Source organism: Cetorhinus maximus, chromosome 3 (assembly GCF_964194155.1).
Source record: "Cetorhinus maximus chromosome 3, sCetMax3.hap1.1, whole genome shotgun sequence".
In the NCBI taxonomy this organism is placed as follows: domain Eukaryota; kingdom Metazoa; phylum Chordata; class Chondrichthyes; order Lamniformes; family Cetorhinidae; genus Cetorhinus; species Cetorhinus maximus.
Genome location: NC_135881.1, coordinates 40,986,277 through 41,004,884, shown reverse-complemented (window position 1 = coordinate 41,004,884; position 18,608 = coordinate 40,986,277). Strand labels below are relative to the sequence as shown.

Here is an 18,608-nt window from a genome sequence, read left to right as displayed (position 1 = left end):
TTGGATTTTTATGGCAATCTGGTAGTTTCATGGTCTGCATTACAAAGACTAAGATCTTATTGCAGATTTAATTAACCGAACTTAAAGTCTGCAGCTTGCATGGTGGATTTGAACTCCCGTTTCTGGATCCTGTCGACAAGTACTTCATAAATTAAATTCACGCAGCTAAGGATGAAGTCGAGGGTGACAGGAATTTTAGTAGGCTGAACATTCATCATGTCCAAATATTGAATAATATTTATTAAATTAAAGAAACAGAATGAACTATACAGAAAAGACAATGGGGTACAAGTGATGAAAGGTGTATTTAAACTATGAAGTGCTCAGGTAAGACTACATCTTAAAGTGGTGCATCCTGTTACCAAGAGACAAGGAGCTCCTTCAAATCCTAGAGATGGTGCAGAGAAGAGCTAAGGGGTCAATGGCTTGCATTAGATGATTGAATTATATTGGAAGAGAAAAAGAAAAAAAAAAACTTGCATTTATGTAGCATGTTTCATGATATCAGGACATCCCAAAGTGCTTTACAGCCAATTAAATATTCTGAGGTATATTCACTGTTGTAATGTAGGAAATGCGGCAGCCAATTTGCAATACGATAATGACCAGATTATCTATTTTGAGATGTTGATTGAGGCATAAACATTGGCCAGGACACCTACTGTTGTTTAAAATAGTTTCACGGGATCTTTTATGTCCACCCAACGGGGCAGGTGGGGCCTCGGTTTAACATCTCATTCAAAAGTTGGCAACTCCGACAGCACAGCACTCCCTCAGGACTACATGCTCAAGTCCTGGGGTGGGACTTAGGCCCACAACCTTCTGATTCAGGTGAAATTGCTACTAAGAGCTGGCTGACGCTGACTGGAGAAACTTGGGACTGAGTCTTGATAGGAAGCAACTTCAAAGGTGACTTAGTTTACAACAAATTATATTTATATAGCACATTTAACATGAGAATAATGTCCTAAGATGCTTAACAGGAGCACTTTAAAACAAAATACAACACCAAGCCACATGATGAGATATTGGGGCAGACAGTCAAAGGTTTGGTCAAAGAGGCAGTTTTTAAGATGTACATCAAAAGAAGGAAAGTGAGGTAGAGAGGTATGGAGAGGGTATTCTTGAACTTAGGTCCAAAGCAACTGAAAACACAGTCACCAACGGTGGAACGATTAATACTGGGGATGTTTAAGAGACCAAATTTAGGAGGTGTGCATATATCTCAGAGGCTTGTGGGACTAGGGGAATGACAGAAATTGGGAGGGACAGGGCCAAAGGGATTTGAAAACAAAGGATGAGAATTTTAAAATCAAGACGTTGCTTTATAAAGAGCCAATATGGGTCAGCAAGTGATAGAAATGGGACTTGCTGCGAGTTAAGCTACAGGCAGCAAAGTTTTGGATGACCTCAGGTTTACGGAGAGTAAAATATAGGAGATCAGCCAGTAGTGCGTTAGAATTGTCAAGTCTAGAGGTAACAAAGACATGAATAAATATTTCAGAGATAAGCGGAGACAGGAGAATTCCAGCGATGACAGATATAAATAGGCAGTCTTAGTGATGGTGCAAATATGAGGATGAGTATAAAATGTGACACCAAGGTTGCAAACAAACTCTGAGGCTTTTTAAAAGCTGTTGCCAGGGAGAAGGATGGAGATGGTAGTTAGGGAATGGGGTTTGAAGTATACAAGATGATACATGGCATGTTATAAAGGGTAAATCTCCAAAAGTACTTCAAGCTATCCTGGCAGTAGGATGAGGGAGAGGGGTGCAAATTCAAAGAAGAGAGAAATTTTGGGCTATTATCAGGAAGTTCAATTATAGTAGCTTCCATTTATATATTGGGGGGACGCGATGACATACTGGTATTGTCGCTGGACTAGTAATCCAGAGAACCCAGGGTAATGTTCTGGGGGCCCAGGTCGAATCCCACCACGGCAGATGGTGGAATTTGAATTCAGTAAAAATCTGGAATTAAAAGTCTAATGATGACCATGAAATCATTGTTGATGTTGTAAAATCCTTTAGCCTCATCCTTACCTGGTCTGGCCTACATGTGACCCACAGTTGACTCTTAAATACCCTCTGAACAAGGGCAATAAATGCTGGCCTAACCAGTGATGTCCACATCCCATGAATGAAGTAAAAATGTAGGGGAAATGTAGGCTTCACAGGCACCCAAGACAAAAACTGAGAGCCAAATGTGATACTGGGTGACAAAAATCTTAGTCAAGCAGTAGATTTTAAGAAGGACCTTTAAGTGAAGCAGAGGATTAGGAAGGGAATTCCAGAGTTCTTTGGACAATGTTATAAACACATGCAGTGGGCTTCATATGGATTAGTGAGAGCAAAAACCATTAAAAAAAGCTGGACACTATAAAAAAAAAATCATAGCATTTCTGGATGATTGAGCTATAATGGCCTGAAAGGGGTTGCTCATCTGTACTTGACCTGCTTGTTAAAATTGGCTTTGGCTGAGACATGCCACCTTTGTAAATTTGAGAGAGACACGATTGTGAAGTAAAATTGAGCGTCACTCGCAACTGGGTTCTAAGTTCCGAATTCTCGGAGCTTTCTGAATAGCAACTCAGATTAAAAATTGCCGTGGTTCCTAGTCCTGATTACTAACCAGGCACTCCTGCAGGAGCACAGACACTGGGTCAGGACAGGCCGAGTACGGGACCTGGGATCTCCATGTATGGGACTCAGTAAAGTATTTTAAGACGTAAAATGTAATTTTTGTAAACAGCTCTAACATGGTTGCGATTAAATAAGCCACTAGTGAAGTCATATACACTCATAGACCAACTGGCAATCTATATTGGTTTTTGTTTGAAAAAAAAAAGCAACTCATGAATTTTCTACCAAATCAAGAGTTTGTCTTGATTTCTGAAATGGTGGGGTTGGCATTACTGATGGCCTCACACAAAAATAAACACTTGGACAAAGTTTATGGATTGCAAGATCCTTCGTATAAAGATTTTATGCATATGGAACAAAGCATTTACATGCAAAATATTTATGTGGTTAGTGAAATCAAACAATTTCATCAATTGTATGCATATTATTATTTTTGCCAAGTCGCCAATGTTAATTTTAATGCATTACAATATACTATGCAACTCAAAATTGTTCATACTTTGCAATGGAAAATTTATAAAACAAATTCAAACATCTACTTTTCATCAACATGACTCACCTTTGACAATATTTTTTGCACAGGCATTGTACACTTGTTCTTGTGTTGCATTTGATGGAAAAACATAGTCATACACATAAGACTTGCCCTGAAAAAAAATTAAATTAATACTGTAAATTTGAAAAATATTTTGCACAGAACTTTGAAATAACTTATATTTACTCCTAACAGTAATACTGTATAAAAAATAATTGTTTTGAATTAAGTATTCATAATTGTATGGGTGGAAATTCAACCCCAACTGGCTGCAGCTGTTTATTTTGAACAGCATGGTGCTGAAACAAAGACTACATTGCGCAAAAATTGAAATTAAACAGAAAAAAAAGATCCACTAAAAAATAGAAACTTCTGGCTTCCAAGGAAAAATGTATGAAGCCTAAATATTCAAAAACAATTATAAAATGCGTGGAGACACACAAATAGTGTGAACAGAATAGACTTGCCACTGGGAAGAAAATGAACTGAATGCAGTACATTTCTTGAACAAGGCCATATACACCACATAATCAATGTATTACCTGAATGGCTAATCTGTGCAAGAGAACATCCCAGTCTCCTCCTCCTTTCTCTCCTGATTATGATAGCTTATCAAACGAGCAAGTTAATTGAAGGATAACAAAAAAGCAATACTGCAATACATTCAAGATATCCCCAAACTCTACAACTGGATGACAAAGGCTTAAATTTAAGAGGGAAGGAAATGAATTTAGATTTGCCCATGTCAGGGATGGTGAATATGTGAAATGGGCTGCTCAGAGAGATGGCAGTGTGGAAATAAGGGAAAATTAGACTTTGGAGGAAACAAGCGATTGAGGGATTGCAGGTTAGCTCAGTTAGTAGGAAAGCTAGAGTGCAGTGCAGAATAACACCAACAGCACAGGTTCGATCCCTATACTGGCTGAGGTAGTTCCTGGGTTCTGCCTCCTTGCCTTGCACCATAGCAATGAGCAACACTTAGTCTACAAAGATACTAGGTGAAGAGAGAAAAAGAGAGACAGGGAGAGAGAGTGTAATTGAGAGGCATTTGTTTCTGGAATCTGCCAAATGGACAGCATTGTACTGTGTTCCTCTCCGCAGATGCTGCCAGACCTGCTGAGTTTTTCCAGGTATTTTTGTTTTTGTTTTGGATTTCCATCACCCGCAGTTTTTTGCTTTTACTATAGCATTGTACTCTCTCATCCAATGTTCCAAGTACAAAAACAAAAGACATTTACACAACCCATCTCCCACTATTTAATGTCAAAGTCTTATTTAAAATTGTGGATTGCATAGGACTTTGAACAGAGATTCCAGGAATCTCAAGTTATCCTAATATGTAAAGTGACTTAATTTAGGAGAATTGTGTCTTGTTTTTATATGCATGATTTCAACAAGAATGGAGATGTTCAAAAGTTGTAGCACAAAAGGAGACTTTTGCTCATTCATGACTGTATTGTAATTAGATTGCAACTAGAGCTATCTTAATTCCACTCCCTCTGCCTTTTCCCTGTCATTTTATATTATTCTTTATTCAAAAAGGAATTAAACATTTATAATCTCTACTTAATAAGCACTTGTAATAATGGATTTCACATTCTAGTTGAAAATATTTTTCTGAATTCCCTTTTCTTACAGTGATCGAAAATCCATTCCTCCTCGTTATTAATGTGTCAACCAGTAGAAAGTATTTTTCATTAATTTCGTGGTATGAGCTTTAATCACAGATTCTTTTGACCATTTGTAGAAGAGATGAATTATGGTGTACATTATAAATAACATGCAATAACTTTAGCAACCATAATCTCAAACAGACTTGCATCAAATACAACTAATGCATGTATGGCCATAGTTGGCAAGACCACCCCATAATAAAACTTAGGGCTGTTGGATAATCTCTGCACCATCCTGAGATGGGGCTTGGTAGAATACACATTGTAGACACAGGTAGAGATTTAAAAAAAACATAGTAAAATGAAATCAGGAAACACAAGAAATATACAGGTTAATCAGCACCCATGAAGAGACAAGGTTTGGGTAAACATCCTTTAACTTTCCCTTTTTCAGATGCTGACTAAATTACAATGTACTTCAAAATGTATTAAAGTCCCTTTAACCTATGTGCCTTGACTGCTGTTTCTGCTGAAACCCTATTTCTTCAATCAAGTCTCGGGTCACCTTTGAATTCTTCTACAAAGGTTTGACATCCTTTCTACACTGAATGCACCTTGGGAATTTTTCAACATTAAAAGCATAAAAATTATAAACTCGTTATATGCAAGGTGGTGTGGTTTGCTCTGTTGCATCTACTTTCAGATATATTCAAGTGTATCCGATCTGTCGTATTTCTAGAGTGACTTTTTAAAAAAAAAGAAAGTACAACTTTCCGGACAGGGCTTCACTGTTTTGGAGCCAAACCAACATTCCATTCTCAGTACAGTAATCTGAATCAACATCAGATTTTTCCATGAGCTGAATGGAACGCAAAAGTCCCCACAAGATCTCAGTCAAATTAAATGATGAGTTTGTTACTCTTCTCCCAATACATATTTCCTCTCAAACTGATGATCACAATGAGTTACTGTTCCACAGACAGCAGCCGTCTCATGCCTATCAGGAGGCTATTCTTTACTTAAACTGAAAGGCAGCAAGTCCTGGAAGGCTATTCAGCCTTGGAGGGACATGAGAGCTGATTTTAACCTATTCTCATGCGAATCAAAAGTGAATATTTTCTAGAAATCACTGTATAGCCATCAGAAGCAAGAATCTAGGCTACTTTTCCATTCTTATTCCACACTACCTGCAGCCTGTCTGTGCCAGTAAAATGCTAAATGCTGGTTTGTATAAAACAGTACATTATGCACAGCATTCACATGCAGAGCTCATCAGTGTAGCCACAATGTAGATCAGGCCCCAAATATCCAGAAATTACACAACATCCACTGAAATCATTTTCCATGGATGTTGAACAGGAAATTGATTCACAGCAATAAACTAATATCAAGACAGTATGACAGCTACTCAATCAAATCAGAAAGACATGACAATAACAACTGAACCACATAAGCTGAACAACTTGGAATGGAAAGAGTTAATGAGATATACAAAATGCCCTTGATGTAGGTGCTGAAATTGGCCGCGGGGAGGGGAGCGAAAGTTCTGAGGCTCTGGAAATCAACAGATTTCCAAGGATGAAGAGTTATCAGAAATAGAAAGAATGTGATGGGGGCTAAGGTAGCTAACATTTACTGGGCTAAGTGCAAGGACGCCAATGTTATTTCATCAGTGGAGTGCCATTTACTTCACCAGAAGAGTATTACATTTACCTACACAAATTGTAAAGTACATGCAAAATCTGGGAAATAAAGAGCAATTGCGACCAGTAAATCGCTGCTGTCATGCAGCAGGGACAGTGAAAGGTATAAAGGAAGAGGACGAGCACCAAGATGGGGAGTCATGTTTAATCCTCTGCAGAAAGAAAGAAACCTGGTCTGGTATTGTTCCTATGAAGGAAATAGTATCACTGTATTCATTTTGTCTGAATTGGTCCTTAATACCCCATAATGAAATAAATAGAGTGCAAAATCCTCTAAAAAGCTGCTATGGCCTATGGTGCTATTTTGCTGGCACACCCACAGAATGTCACAAATAAACCTTTAAAAAAAAAAATGATACAAATATACATTCATTTGGAATTGCTTTTAACAGACAAACTCAAAAATATACCGACTGCACAGTATGTATCTGGCTATAAATACAGCCAGCCAATCTTGGCTTTAATTTGCATATGTAAAATTTTAAAAATGTACTCGAGATCTCCAGGTGATGGCTTTTGCCAAGCTACCAAGCTGAAAACCATTTTAAAAACTTTTACCATAAACAATGAAACTTTGAGTCACATGGAGAAAAAAGTGAAGAAGAAAATTGAGAATGGTTGGGTCAAGACTTGTGCTTTTTATTAAAATAAAGAGGGTGACAACCACATATCTAGAGGAGGGCTTCAGTCCCTGAAGAGACAGAACTGCTAATGGTACCATGGGGTCAGGAAAGGAAGTAAGGCGGTCTTAGTGGGAATAACGTTGAGGGATCAGGAGGTAGCTGTCCAGGGAAACAATGACATCAGTAACACTGGTGCAGCTGTTGAAGGCAGAAGTAATATAGCTGGTAAACAGGTCAACAGTGACAATGATGGTGAAGGGCCAAAGGCTGAGGTAGTTGGGAATTGGTGAGCTTGCAGGAGCACCTTTTTTTTTGGTGGCGAGGGGTAGAGGGAAGAGAGAGCTAGGCAAGGACATGTGGATGGTAAGGCAGTCAATGTAGTCATCAAGGATAGTGATCAAGCTTTGAAGGTGGCGAGGTCACAGGAGATAGCAATGTTGAGGTGATATAAGTGTAGGTGGGAGCAACGTAAAGGTTGAGGTTAAGGTAGAATTGGAAGTCGGAAATGTTATTCATTTTCAGGGTATGGTGTCACTGGAAAGGCCAGCATTTATTGCCCATTCCTTGCTGCCCTGAATGTGATGGTGGACTGTTGACAACTGAGTGGTTGCATGATTAGCCCAGTAATTTATCTATTACACAATGTGTGGGCAGCCACACCTGCACTGTTGTGTGGGTAATGAAATGTGCAGCCTGGTAGGTAAGTTTTAATGGGTGAGAATGAGTCACTACCTGCGAGACAGGTAGTGGCAGGAAGTCAACCTTTTTTCTTTAATTCTTTCATGGAAGGAACAACATTTGTTGCCCATCCCTGATTGTCTGAGAAAGCAGTGATGAGCTGGTTTCCTGAACCGCTGCAGATCATCTGGTGAAGGTATCCCCATAGTGCTGTTAGGATGGGAGTTCCAGGTTGTCGACTCAGCGACAGTGAAGGAATAGTGATATAGTTCCAAGTCAATGGGAGTATAGGCAGTGGCATGGTGGTACTGTCACTGACTGGTAATTCTGGGACCCAGGGTAATGTTCTGGGGCTACCACACCAGATGGTGAAATTTGAATTGAATAATAATCTGGAATTAAAAGTGACCATGAAACCATTGTTGATTGTCATAAAAATCTATCTGGTCCTTTAGGGAAGGAAATCTGCTGTCTTCATCTGGTCTGGCCTACATGCAACTCCAGGTCCGCAGTAACATGGTTGTCTCTTAAATGCCCTCTGAAATGGCCAAGCAAACCACACAGTTGTATCAAACAGCTAAAAAGTCAGTATGGGTGGGGGACTTCAATGTCCACCACCAAGAGCGACTTGGTAGCACCATTACAGACCAAGCCCTTAAGGACAAAAGCTGCTAGGCTGGGTCCGCGACAGGTGGCGAAAGAACCAAGAGAGAAGCAACATACTTGATCATATTCTATTCATCCTCTCCAACCTGCCTGCCGCAGAGTCCTTATAGAGACAAAGTCCTGTCTTCACATTGAGAATACACTCCATTGTTTTGTCTGCCACTACCACCGTGCTAAAGGGGATAGATTTCAAACAGGTCTAGCAACTCAAGACTGAGCACCATGAGGTACTGTGGGCCATTAGCAGCAGCAGAATTGTACTCAACCAAAATCTGTAGCCTCATGGCCTGGCATATCCCCCACTCTACCATTACCACCAAGCCAGGAGATCAGCCCTGGTTTAATGAAGAGTGCAGGATGGCATGCTAGGGAGTAGCACCAGGCATACCTAAAAGTGAGGTGTCAACCTGGTGAAGCTACAACACAGGACTACTTGCATGCCAAACAGCATAAGCAGCAAGTAATAGAAGAGCTAAGTGATCCCACAACCAATGGATCAGATCTAAGCTCTGCAGTCCTGCCACATCCAGTCGTGAATGGTGGAGGACAATTGAATGACTCACTGGAGGTGGCTCCACAAACATCCCCATCCTCAACGATGGAGGAGCCCAGCACATCAGTGCAAAAGATAAAGCTGAGACATTCATAACAACCTCCAGCCAGAAGTGCCGAGCAGATGATCCATCTCAGCCTCCTCCAGAGATCCCCAGCATTACAGATTCAAGTCTCTAGCCAATTCGGTTCACTCCACATGATATCAAAAAACGGCTGATGGCACTGGATACTGCAAAGGCTTTGGACCCTGACAATATTCCTAATAATGTTAATAGTACTGAAGACTTGTGCTCCAGAACTTATTGCGCCCCTTAGCCAAGCTGTTCCAATTACAATACTAGGGTACCTACCCAGCTGTGTCGAAAATTGCTCAGGTTTGTCCTGTATAAAATACACAGGGCAAATCCAGCCTGGCCAATTACTGCCCCATCAGTCTACACTCAATCAGTAAAGCAATGGAAGGGGTCATCAACAGGGCTATCAAGCAACACTTGCTTAGCAATAACCTGCTCAGACACTCAGTTTGGGTTCCTTCAGGGCCACTCAGCTTCTGACCTCATTACAGCCTTGGCTTAGACATGGACAAAAGAGCTGAACTCCAGAAGTGAGGTGAGAGTGACTGCCCTTGACATCACAGCAGCATTTGTATGGCATCAAGGAGCCCGAGCAACACTGGGGTCAATGGGAATCAGGGGGAAAACTCTCCACTGGTTAGAATCATACTTAGCATCAAGAAAGATGGTTGTCGTTGTTGGAGGTCAATCATCTCAGCTCCAGGACATTACTGCAGCAGTTCCTCGGGCTATGCTCCGATGCCCAACCTTCTTAGCTGCTTCATCAATGACCTTACTTCCATCGTAAGGTCAGAAGTGGGGATGTTTGCAGATGATTGCACAATGTTTGGAACATTCGCAACTCCTCAGTTACTGAAGCAGTCCATGTCCAAATGCACAAGACCAGGACAATATCCAGGCTTGGGCTGACAAGTGGCAAGTAACATTCATGCCACACAAGTGCCAGGCAATGGCCATCTCCAACAAGAGAGAATCTAACCACCGTCCCTTCACATTCAATAGCATTACCATTGCTGAATCAATCAACATCCTGGGGGTTACCACTGACCAGAAACTAAACTGGACTAGCAATATAGATACTATGGCTACAAGAGCAGGTCAGAGGCAAGGAATCCTGCAACAAGTAACTCACTTCCTGACTCCCAACACCTGCCCAGCATCTACAAGGCACAAGTCAGGAGTGACAGAATATTCTCCACTTTCCTGTATCAGTGTATCTCCAACAACACAAGGAGCGTGACACCATCCAGGACAAAGCAATTCGCTTGACTGCCAACGCATCCACCACCTCAAAACATTCACTCCCTCTACCACTGACGCACAGTGGTGGTAGTGTATACCATCAATTCTGAGGGACAGGATAAACTGTCACTTAGAAGGGCATCGATTATCAAGGGCAGTCAGCATGGATTTTTTACAGGAAGGTTGCGTCTGACTAAGTGAATTTTTTTTTGGAGAAAGTCACAAGGAGGATTGGGGGTGGTGTAGTTGATGTGGTCTACACGGATTTAAGCAAAGTTTTGACAAGGTCCCACACAGCAGACTGGTTAAAAAATTAAAAGCCCAGGGTGTCATGGGGAATGAAGGAAGCTGGATGCAAAATTGGCTGTCAGGAAAGAATGATTGTTGAATGAAGTAAGTGTGGCATTTTCAGAGGCACGGGCCATAATTTTCCAATTCTCCTCAGATACAGGGATGGTGTCAGAGGACTGGAGAATTGCAAATGTTACACCCTAGTTCAAAAAAAGCCTAGCAACTACAGGTCAGTCTGTTTAATTTTGGTAGAAAAATTTTTAGAAACAATAATCGAAGACAAAATAGGCAGTCACTTGGACAAATGTGGATTAATTAAGGAAAGTGAGCATGCATTTGTTAAAGGGAAATTGTATTTAGCTAACTTGATAGTCTTTTGAGGCAACGAGAGAGAATTGATGAGAGTGATGCGAATGAAGTGATGTACATGGACTTCCAAAAAGCATTTGATAAAATGTCACATAACTGGCTTGTCAGCATTGTAGCAGCAGCAAAGATACAAGGTTGGCTGAGTGACAGGAAGCAGTAGTGGTAAATGATTGTTTTTCAGACTGAACAGTTGGATTTAAGCAAGGTTTTTGACAAGGTCTCACATGGCAGACTGGTTAAAAAAAATTAAAAGCCATTAATAATTATTAACTGCCAGTGTCTCTCCTCGTCCCCCCACCCCACCCCCAGATGGACTTCAAGAGGACATAGGTAGGTGGAAACCTGGCAAATGAAATTTAATGCAGAGAAGTGTGAAGTAATTCATTCTTCCTACCAAAATGTGGAGAGGCAATATAAAATAAAGGGTTCAATCCTAAAGAGGATATGGGAGCACAGGGATCTGGGGGTACATGTGCACAAATGGTTAAAGGTAGCAAGGCAGGTTGAGTAAGAGGCTAAAATACAAGATCCTGGACTTTCTAAATAGAGACATGGAGTACAAAAGCAAGGAAGCTATGGTGAACCTTTTGTAAAACACTGGTTTAGCCTTCACTGGAATAGTGTGTGTAATTCTGGGCACCACACTCTGGAAGGACATGAAGGCATTGGAGAGGGTACAGAAAAGATGTACAAGAATGGTTCCAGGGATGAGGGACTACAGTTGTGGATAGATTAGAGAAGCTGGATTGTTCTCTTTGAGAAGAGAAGGTTAACAGGAGATTTGATCAAGATGTTCAAAATAATGAGGGAGGTCTGGACAGAATAGATAGGGAGAAACTGTTCCCATTGGTAAAAAGGTCAAGAGGCAGAGGACACTGATTTAAAGTGATTAGCAAAAGAACCAAAAGGACATGAGGGCAAATATTTTCATGCAGCAAGTGGTTAGGATATGGGATGCATTGCCTAAGTGTGGTATAGGCAGGTTCAATAATGCCTCAAAAGGGAATTGGATAATTATCTGAAGAGAAATTTTCTGAAAATTGGTGAAATTTGGCAAAAAGGCAGGCAAGTGGAACCAGCTGAGTTGCTCTCACAGAGAGCTGGTACAGGTATGGATGGGCTGAATGGCTTCCTGTGCTGTAACCACTCTGATGTAAGCAGGAAGCATTACGTGGATAAACGTGAAGCTATACGCTTCGGTGTGAAAAACAGAAAGGCAGAGTATTATTTAAATGGTGTTATATTGGGAAATGTGCGTTGAAACAGTCGCTGACTAAAGTCACCAAGAAGCTGCCTAAGAAGCGGAGAAGATCTCGCAAGCAAAGCTACTTACGTGTACAGGGTGCTGACTCAGGTCCACCCTTCCACCAGGATCTCATCCAAGGCTATGAGTGTTATGAATTCCTTCGTTATTAACATTTGAGCGCATCGCCTGAGGCTTTGCACCTCATTCGCTACAACAAGCGCAATACCATCTCGGCCAGGGGAACTGGCCAAACACGCCGTCTCTGAAGGCACCAAAGCGGTCACCAAATACACCAGCTCCATTTAGGTTGATCATTTTAAAGATTACAAAGGGACCTGGGTGTTCTTGTACACCAGTCAATGAGAGTAAATAGGCAGGTGCAGCAAGCAATTAGGAAGGCAAATTGTATGTTGGCCTTCATTGCAACAGGATTTGAGTTCAGAAGTAGGGATGTCTTACTGCAGTTATACAGGGCCTTGGTGAGACCACACCTGGAGTATTGCGTGCAGTTTTGGTCTCTCTACATAAGAAAGGATATACTTGCCATTGAGGGAGTGCAGCGAAGGTTCACCATGCTGATACAGGGGATGGCAGGACTGTCACATGAGGAAAGATTGGTTCGACTGGGCCTGTGTTCACTGGAGTTTAGAAGAATGAGATAGGATCTGATTGAAATGTATAAAATTCTAACAGGGCTAGACAGACTGGACGCAGGGAGGATGTTTCCCCTGGTTGGGGGGTATAGAACCAGGGGCCACAGTCTCAGGGTACGGGACAGGCCATTTAGGACTGAGATGAAGAAAAGTTTCTTCACTCAGAGGGTGGTCAACCTGTGGAATTCTCTACCACTGAAGGTTGTGGAAGCCAGGTCACTTGAGTACATTCAAGAAAGAAATTGATATTTTTTTGGATATTGGGGGAAATCAAGGAGTATGGAGAGAAAGCAGGAATATGGCGTTGAGATAGAGGATCAGCCTTGATCATATTGAATGGCGGAGCAGGCTCGAAGGGCCGAATGGCCTACTCCTCCTCCTAGTTTCTCTGCTTCTATGTTCTATGAAAGTAACAATGACTTCAAAACCAATCCCTATGATATACAGTGCGTGCTGTTACTTTTTATGTTGTTGTTTTAACTACTTTTTGTGAAGCAATCACAGTGGTGTAGTGGTATTGGCACTCACTGATATTCCAGAGACCCTGGATAATGCTCTGGGGACCAGGGTTCAAATCCCACCATGGCAGATGGTGAAACTGGAATTCAATAAAAAAATCTGGGATTAAAAGTCTGACCATGAAACTATTGCTGATTGTCGCAAGAACCCATCTGGTTCACTAATGCTCCTTTACACTGCTGTCCTTATCTGATCTGGCCTACATGTGACTCCAGGCCATATAGCAATGTGGTTGACTCTTAAATGCTGTCTGACCAAGGGCAATAAATGCTGGCCTAGCCAGCGACACCCACATGTCATGAATGAATTTTTTTTTTAAAAAATCAGTATTTGTAAATTGGTATCACATTGATTTTGTTGGTATCATTGCGTCAGCCAAAAGACTATGTTGTTTAGATTCATTTCTTACACTAGTTAAAAATTCTTTCAACTCCTTGTGCACTGGTTAAACCTCTCTCCTGATCTTTTCTATCAGCTTACCATGCACCTACTCCATTCTGTATACATGATCTACAGTTTGTGGATGGCTGCAGTGTCGTTGCCCACTCTGCATACAATAAATTCAGCCTCTCCTTGAATGTTGCCAAAACAAAAACTCATCTCAACCCACACATGGTTAGCCGAATATTTCACCATCCATATATGTTGAAGGAGACACTCTGGAAAGAGTATTTCCCACATCTTGGCAGTCACCTCTCTCAAAAGACCACCAGTGATGAGATCCAATACCGGATTGGTCGTGCTAGCTCAGCCTTCTGCAATCTGTGAGTGACAACAAAGACCTCTAAAGTTTGTGTACACTGAGCAGTTATTACCACGCTCCTGTTCTGCAGTGAGACCTGGATTATGTATGAGCAGGGCACTAGAGAAATTTCACCATTGTTGCCTCCGCCACATCCTCTGATTCAATAGGAGGGCTGTCGAACAAACACTAGTGTCCTTCTTGAAGCCAGCTCCACAAGCATTTGGGAAAAACTCCTGCGCAATAAACTTCGATGGACTGAACACACTGTCTGGTTGGGTGGAAACTGCCTCCTGTGTCAGGTCCTGTTTTCTCAACTCTCAAATTCCAATAGAGGACAAAGAAAATACTTCAAAGACACTCTGAAGCTCTCCTTGAAGCGAGGTAGTGTTTACCATAACAACATAAGAAATAGGAACAGGAGTAGACCATTTGACCCCTTGAGCCTGCTCCACCATTCAATAAGATCATGGCTGATCATCTTGAATTTTGATTTCCACATTCCCATCTACTCCTGATAACCTTTGATTCCTTGCCAAACAAGGACCTACCCTCTGCCTTAAAAATATTCAATAACCCTGCTTCCACCACCTTCTGAGGCAGAGAGTTCCAAAGTCGCACAAGCCTCAGTGAAAATATTTCTCCTCATCTCTGCCTTAAAATTAGGGGTTGTTCTTTTAGAACAGTGCCCCCGCCCCCCCCCCCCCACCCCCACCCCTAATTCTGGACTTACCCACAAGAGGAAACATCCTTTCCACCTTATACAAGATCCTAAACGGCCTTGACATTTCAATCAAATCACCCCTCACTCTTCTAGACTCCAAGCCCAGTCTGCCCAACCTTTCCTCATAAGGCAACCTGCTCATTCCAGGTGTCAATCCAGTAAGCCTTTTTTGAATGGCCTCCAATGCATTTACATCTTTCCTTAAATAAGGAGATCAAAACTGCACACAGTATTTGAGGTGCAGTCTCACCAATGCGCTGTATAACTGAAGCATAACATCCTTACTTTTATGTTCAATCCCTCTTGTAATAAAATATAGAATCCCATTAGCCGCCTTAATTACTTGCAGTACCTGCAAACTAACTTTTTGTGACTCGTACTAGAACACCTAGATCCCTCTGTACCTCAATTATGCAGTCGTTCTCCATTTACTGGGAGAAGCTTGCTACCCAATCGTTCAGAGTGACAACAACTTGTCTATCAAGCAGCATTATGCTTTGAGTCACAACACCTTAATGATGAGGCAGAGCAGCAGCAGAGAAGGAAAGAAAAGGAAGCAAATTCTTCACTCGGGGTCCCACTACCTCGTTGGATGTCCTGTCCCTATGAACAAAGATATGCAGTTATTTGAAGACACATGACAGAGGTTCGTGACCGAGTAGAAGTCAGACTCAAATCGAGGGACAGTCGATGATGACGGCTCCACTCTCTTCCCCTTTCTTCGGCACTTGCTTTTGTCACTTCACCCTTTTTTCCACTTTTTTTTTTAAAAAAAGCATGCTCCTCTTAGCCCTTCCAGTCCTAATCCTCTGCCAACTCTATCTCTTGTTGCCCATTCTTTTCTCAACAAGCCCACCATCTCCCTCTGTTCCTCCTTTTGGAATTCTCTGCCATGGCCAATTATGGTAAACCCAACTGACTGATTCTTGTTCATGGTGACCATCTTACCCAATCGCTTCCTGAGACTTAAGCACTGATCCATTCGTTTCTTTCACTCCATTGTCTTCCACTCGAGCCCGATTTGTCGTCAACTGGTGGTTTTCTCATTATAGCCCTTCAGAATATTTTTTTCATTGTGGGTAGAGAGAGATGGTGGCATAGTGGTAATGTCATTGGACTAGTAATCCAGAGGCCCAGGTTAATGCTGTGGGTATATGGGTTCAGACCTCACCAGGGCAGCTGGTGGAATCTAAATTTAATTGATAAATTCAATTAATTAATCTTGAAAACAAAAGCTAGACTCAGTAATGCTGACCATGACAACTATCATTTGACTGTCATAAAAACCTATCTGGTTCACTAGTGCCCTTCGGGGAAGACAATCTGCCTGCTTTGACCTACATGTGATTCTAGAAATGCAACAATGTGGTTGTCTCTTAATAGCCTTCTGAAACGGCCACTCAGTTCAATGGCAATTAGGGATGGACAGCAAATGCTGGCCCTATCTGTGATGCCTACATCCCAAGGAATAAAAAAAGCAGTGTGACTTCATGGCTTAGCATATCCCTCACTCTACCATTACCATCAAGCCAAGGGATCAACCTGGTTCAATGAAGAGTGTATGCCAGGAGCAGCACCAGACACACCTAAAAAATGAGGTGTGAGCCTGGTGCAGCTACTACACAGACTACTTGTATGCAGAGCAGCATGTGATAGACAGAGCTCCGTGATTCCACAAACAACAGATCAGATCTAAGCTTTGCAGTCCTGCCACATCCAGTTGTGAATGGTGGTGGACAATTAAACAGCTAATCAGAGAGGCATCTTCACAATTATCCCCATTCTCCATGATGGGGAAGCCCAGTACATTGGTGCCAAAGGCAAGGCTGAAGCATTTGCAACCATCTTCATCCAGAAGTGATGAGTGGATGATCCTTCATCCTCTTGTGGTCCTAAGCATCACAGGTGCCAGTCTTCAGCCAATTTGATTCACTCGTGATATTGAGGTGGCTGAAAGCATTGGGTACTGTAAAGGCTATGGTCCCTGACAACATTCTAGCAATAGTACTTACGCTCCGGAGTTAGCCATGCCCTAGCCAAGCTGTTCCAGTACAGCTAGAACAGTAGTATCAACCTAACAATGCGTAAAATTGCCCAGGTATGTCCTATCCACCAAAAGCAGGACAAATCTAATCTGGCCAATTACAGCCCCATCAGCCTGCCCTCTATCATCAGAAAAATGATGGAAGGTGTTGTCAACAGTGCTATCAAGTGGCACGTAGCAGCAAGCAAAGTTTTGCAGTCTCATTTTGGGTTCTGCCCTCATGGACCACAGCCTTGGTCCAAACATTGGCAAAAGAGCTGAATGAGAGATGAGGCGGGAGTAATTGTCATTGATATCAATGCTGCATTTAACCACGTGTGATATCAAGGGGCCCTGCAAAATTAAGTCATTGCGAATCAGGTAAAAACTCTCCACTGGTTGGAGTCATATCTAGCACAAAAGATGGTTGTGGTTGTTGGAGGCCATTCATCTCAGCCTTACGACATCGCTGCAGGAGTTCCTCAGGGTAGTGCCCTAGGCACAACCATCTTCAGCTGCTTCATCAATGGCTTTTCCTCCATCATAAGATCAGAAGTTGGGATGTTCGCTGACGATTGTACAATGTTTAGTACCATTCTCAGCTCCTCTGATATTGAAACAGCCCGTGTCCGTACACAGCAAGACCTGGACAACATTCAGACTTGGGCTGATAAGTGACAAATAACATTTGCACCACACAAAAGCCAGGGAATAACCATTGCCAGCAAGAGAGAATCTAAGCATCCCCCCTTGGTATTCAATAACATTGCCATTGCTAAATTGCCCACTATCAATATCCTGGGGGTTACCATTGACCAGAAACAGAACAGGACTAGCCACATAAATGCTGTGAATAGAAAAGCAGGTCTGAGACTGGGAACCCCGCAGCGAGTAACTCACCTCTCGACTCGCCAAAGCCTGTGCACCATATGCAAGGTAGGAGTCAGGAGTGTGATGGAATACTATCCACTTGCCCGGATGGATACAGCTCCAATAACACTCAAGAAGCTTGACACCATCCAAGGCAAAGCCAGATTAGCACCCCATCCACCACCTTCAATCATTCCCTCCACCAGCACCACATAAAACAATGGAGGATATCCTCAATGTGAAAGCAGGACTTCGTCTCCACAAAATCAGTGCAGTGGTTACTCCAACAATTCTGTCACGGATAGGTGAATTAGCAACAAGTAGATTGGGGAGGACGAGGTCAAGTAGATTTTTCCCTCGTCGGCTCCCTCATCATCTGCTGAAAACCCAGTCTAGCAGCTATGTCCTTCAGGGCTTGGCCAGTTCGGTCAATAGTGGTGATCCCGAGCCACTCTTCGTAATCGACGTCTAAGTCCCTGACCCAGGGTATGTTCCGGACCCTTGTCTACTCAGTTTCCTCAAAGCGGTGCTCAAGATGGAGGAGTACTGATTCATCAGCTGATGGGGATGGTAGGTGGTAACCAGCAGGAGGTTGAGATCATCTCAAAATTGAGTTCATCTGTAGAGCTGCCTCTGCTGCATCCATGTTGTCATCCTCCCCACCAAGCCAAACCTCTTAAGGTTCCCCTGCTCTAGTGCAGGCATGACATCTTTTCCCAGTTTCTTCCCTATTGCCCCCAGTTCCCTCACTAAAAGTTTTGTCCAGGACACCAATGGTCTCTCTCCACTCCATTCCCAATAAACTCTAATCACCCAGCTTCTGTTTGTTGTCTTCATGTT

General features: G+C 42.3%; 1 protein-coding gene across 1 annotated transcript in view; it reads right to left on the bottom strand.

Moving 5' to 3' along the window:
• LOC144677608 (kinesin-1 heavy chain) overlaps positions 1–18,608 on the bottom strand; it is a 125,099-nt gene that overhangs the window by 86,109 nt on the left and 20,382 nt on the right. Inside the window, exon 2 of the mRNA XM_078537649.1 lies at positions 3,202–3,289. Coding sequence (XP_078393775.1) covers positions 3,202–3,289 — 88 coding nt within the window. The remainder of the gene's footprint in view (positions 1–3,201; positions 3,290–18,608) is intronic.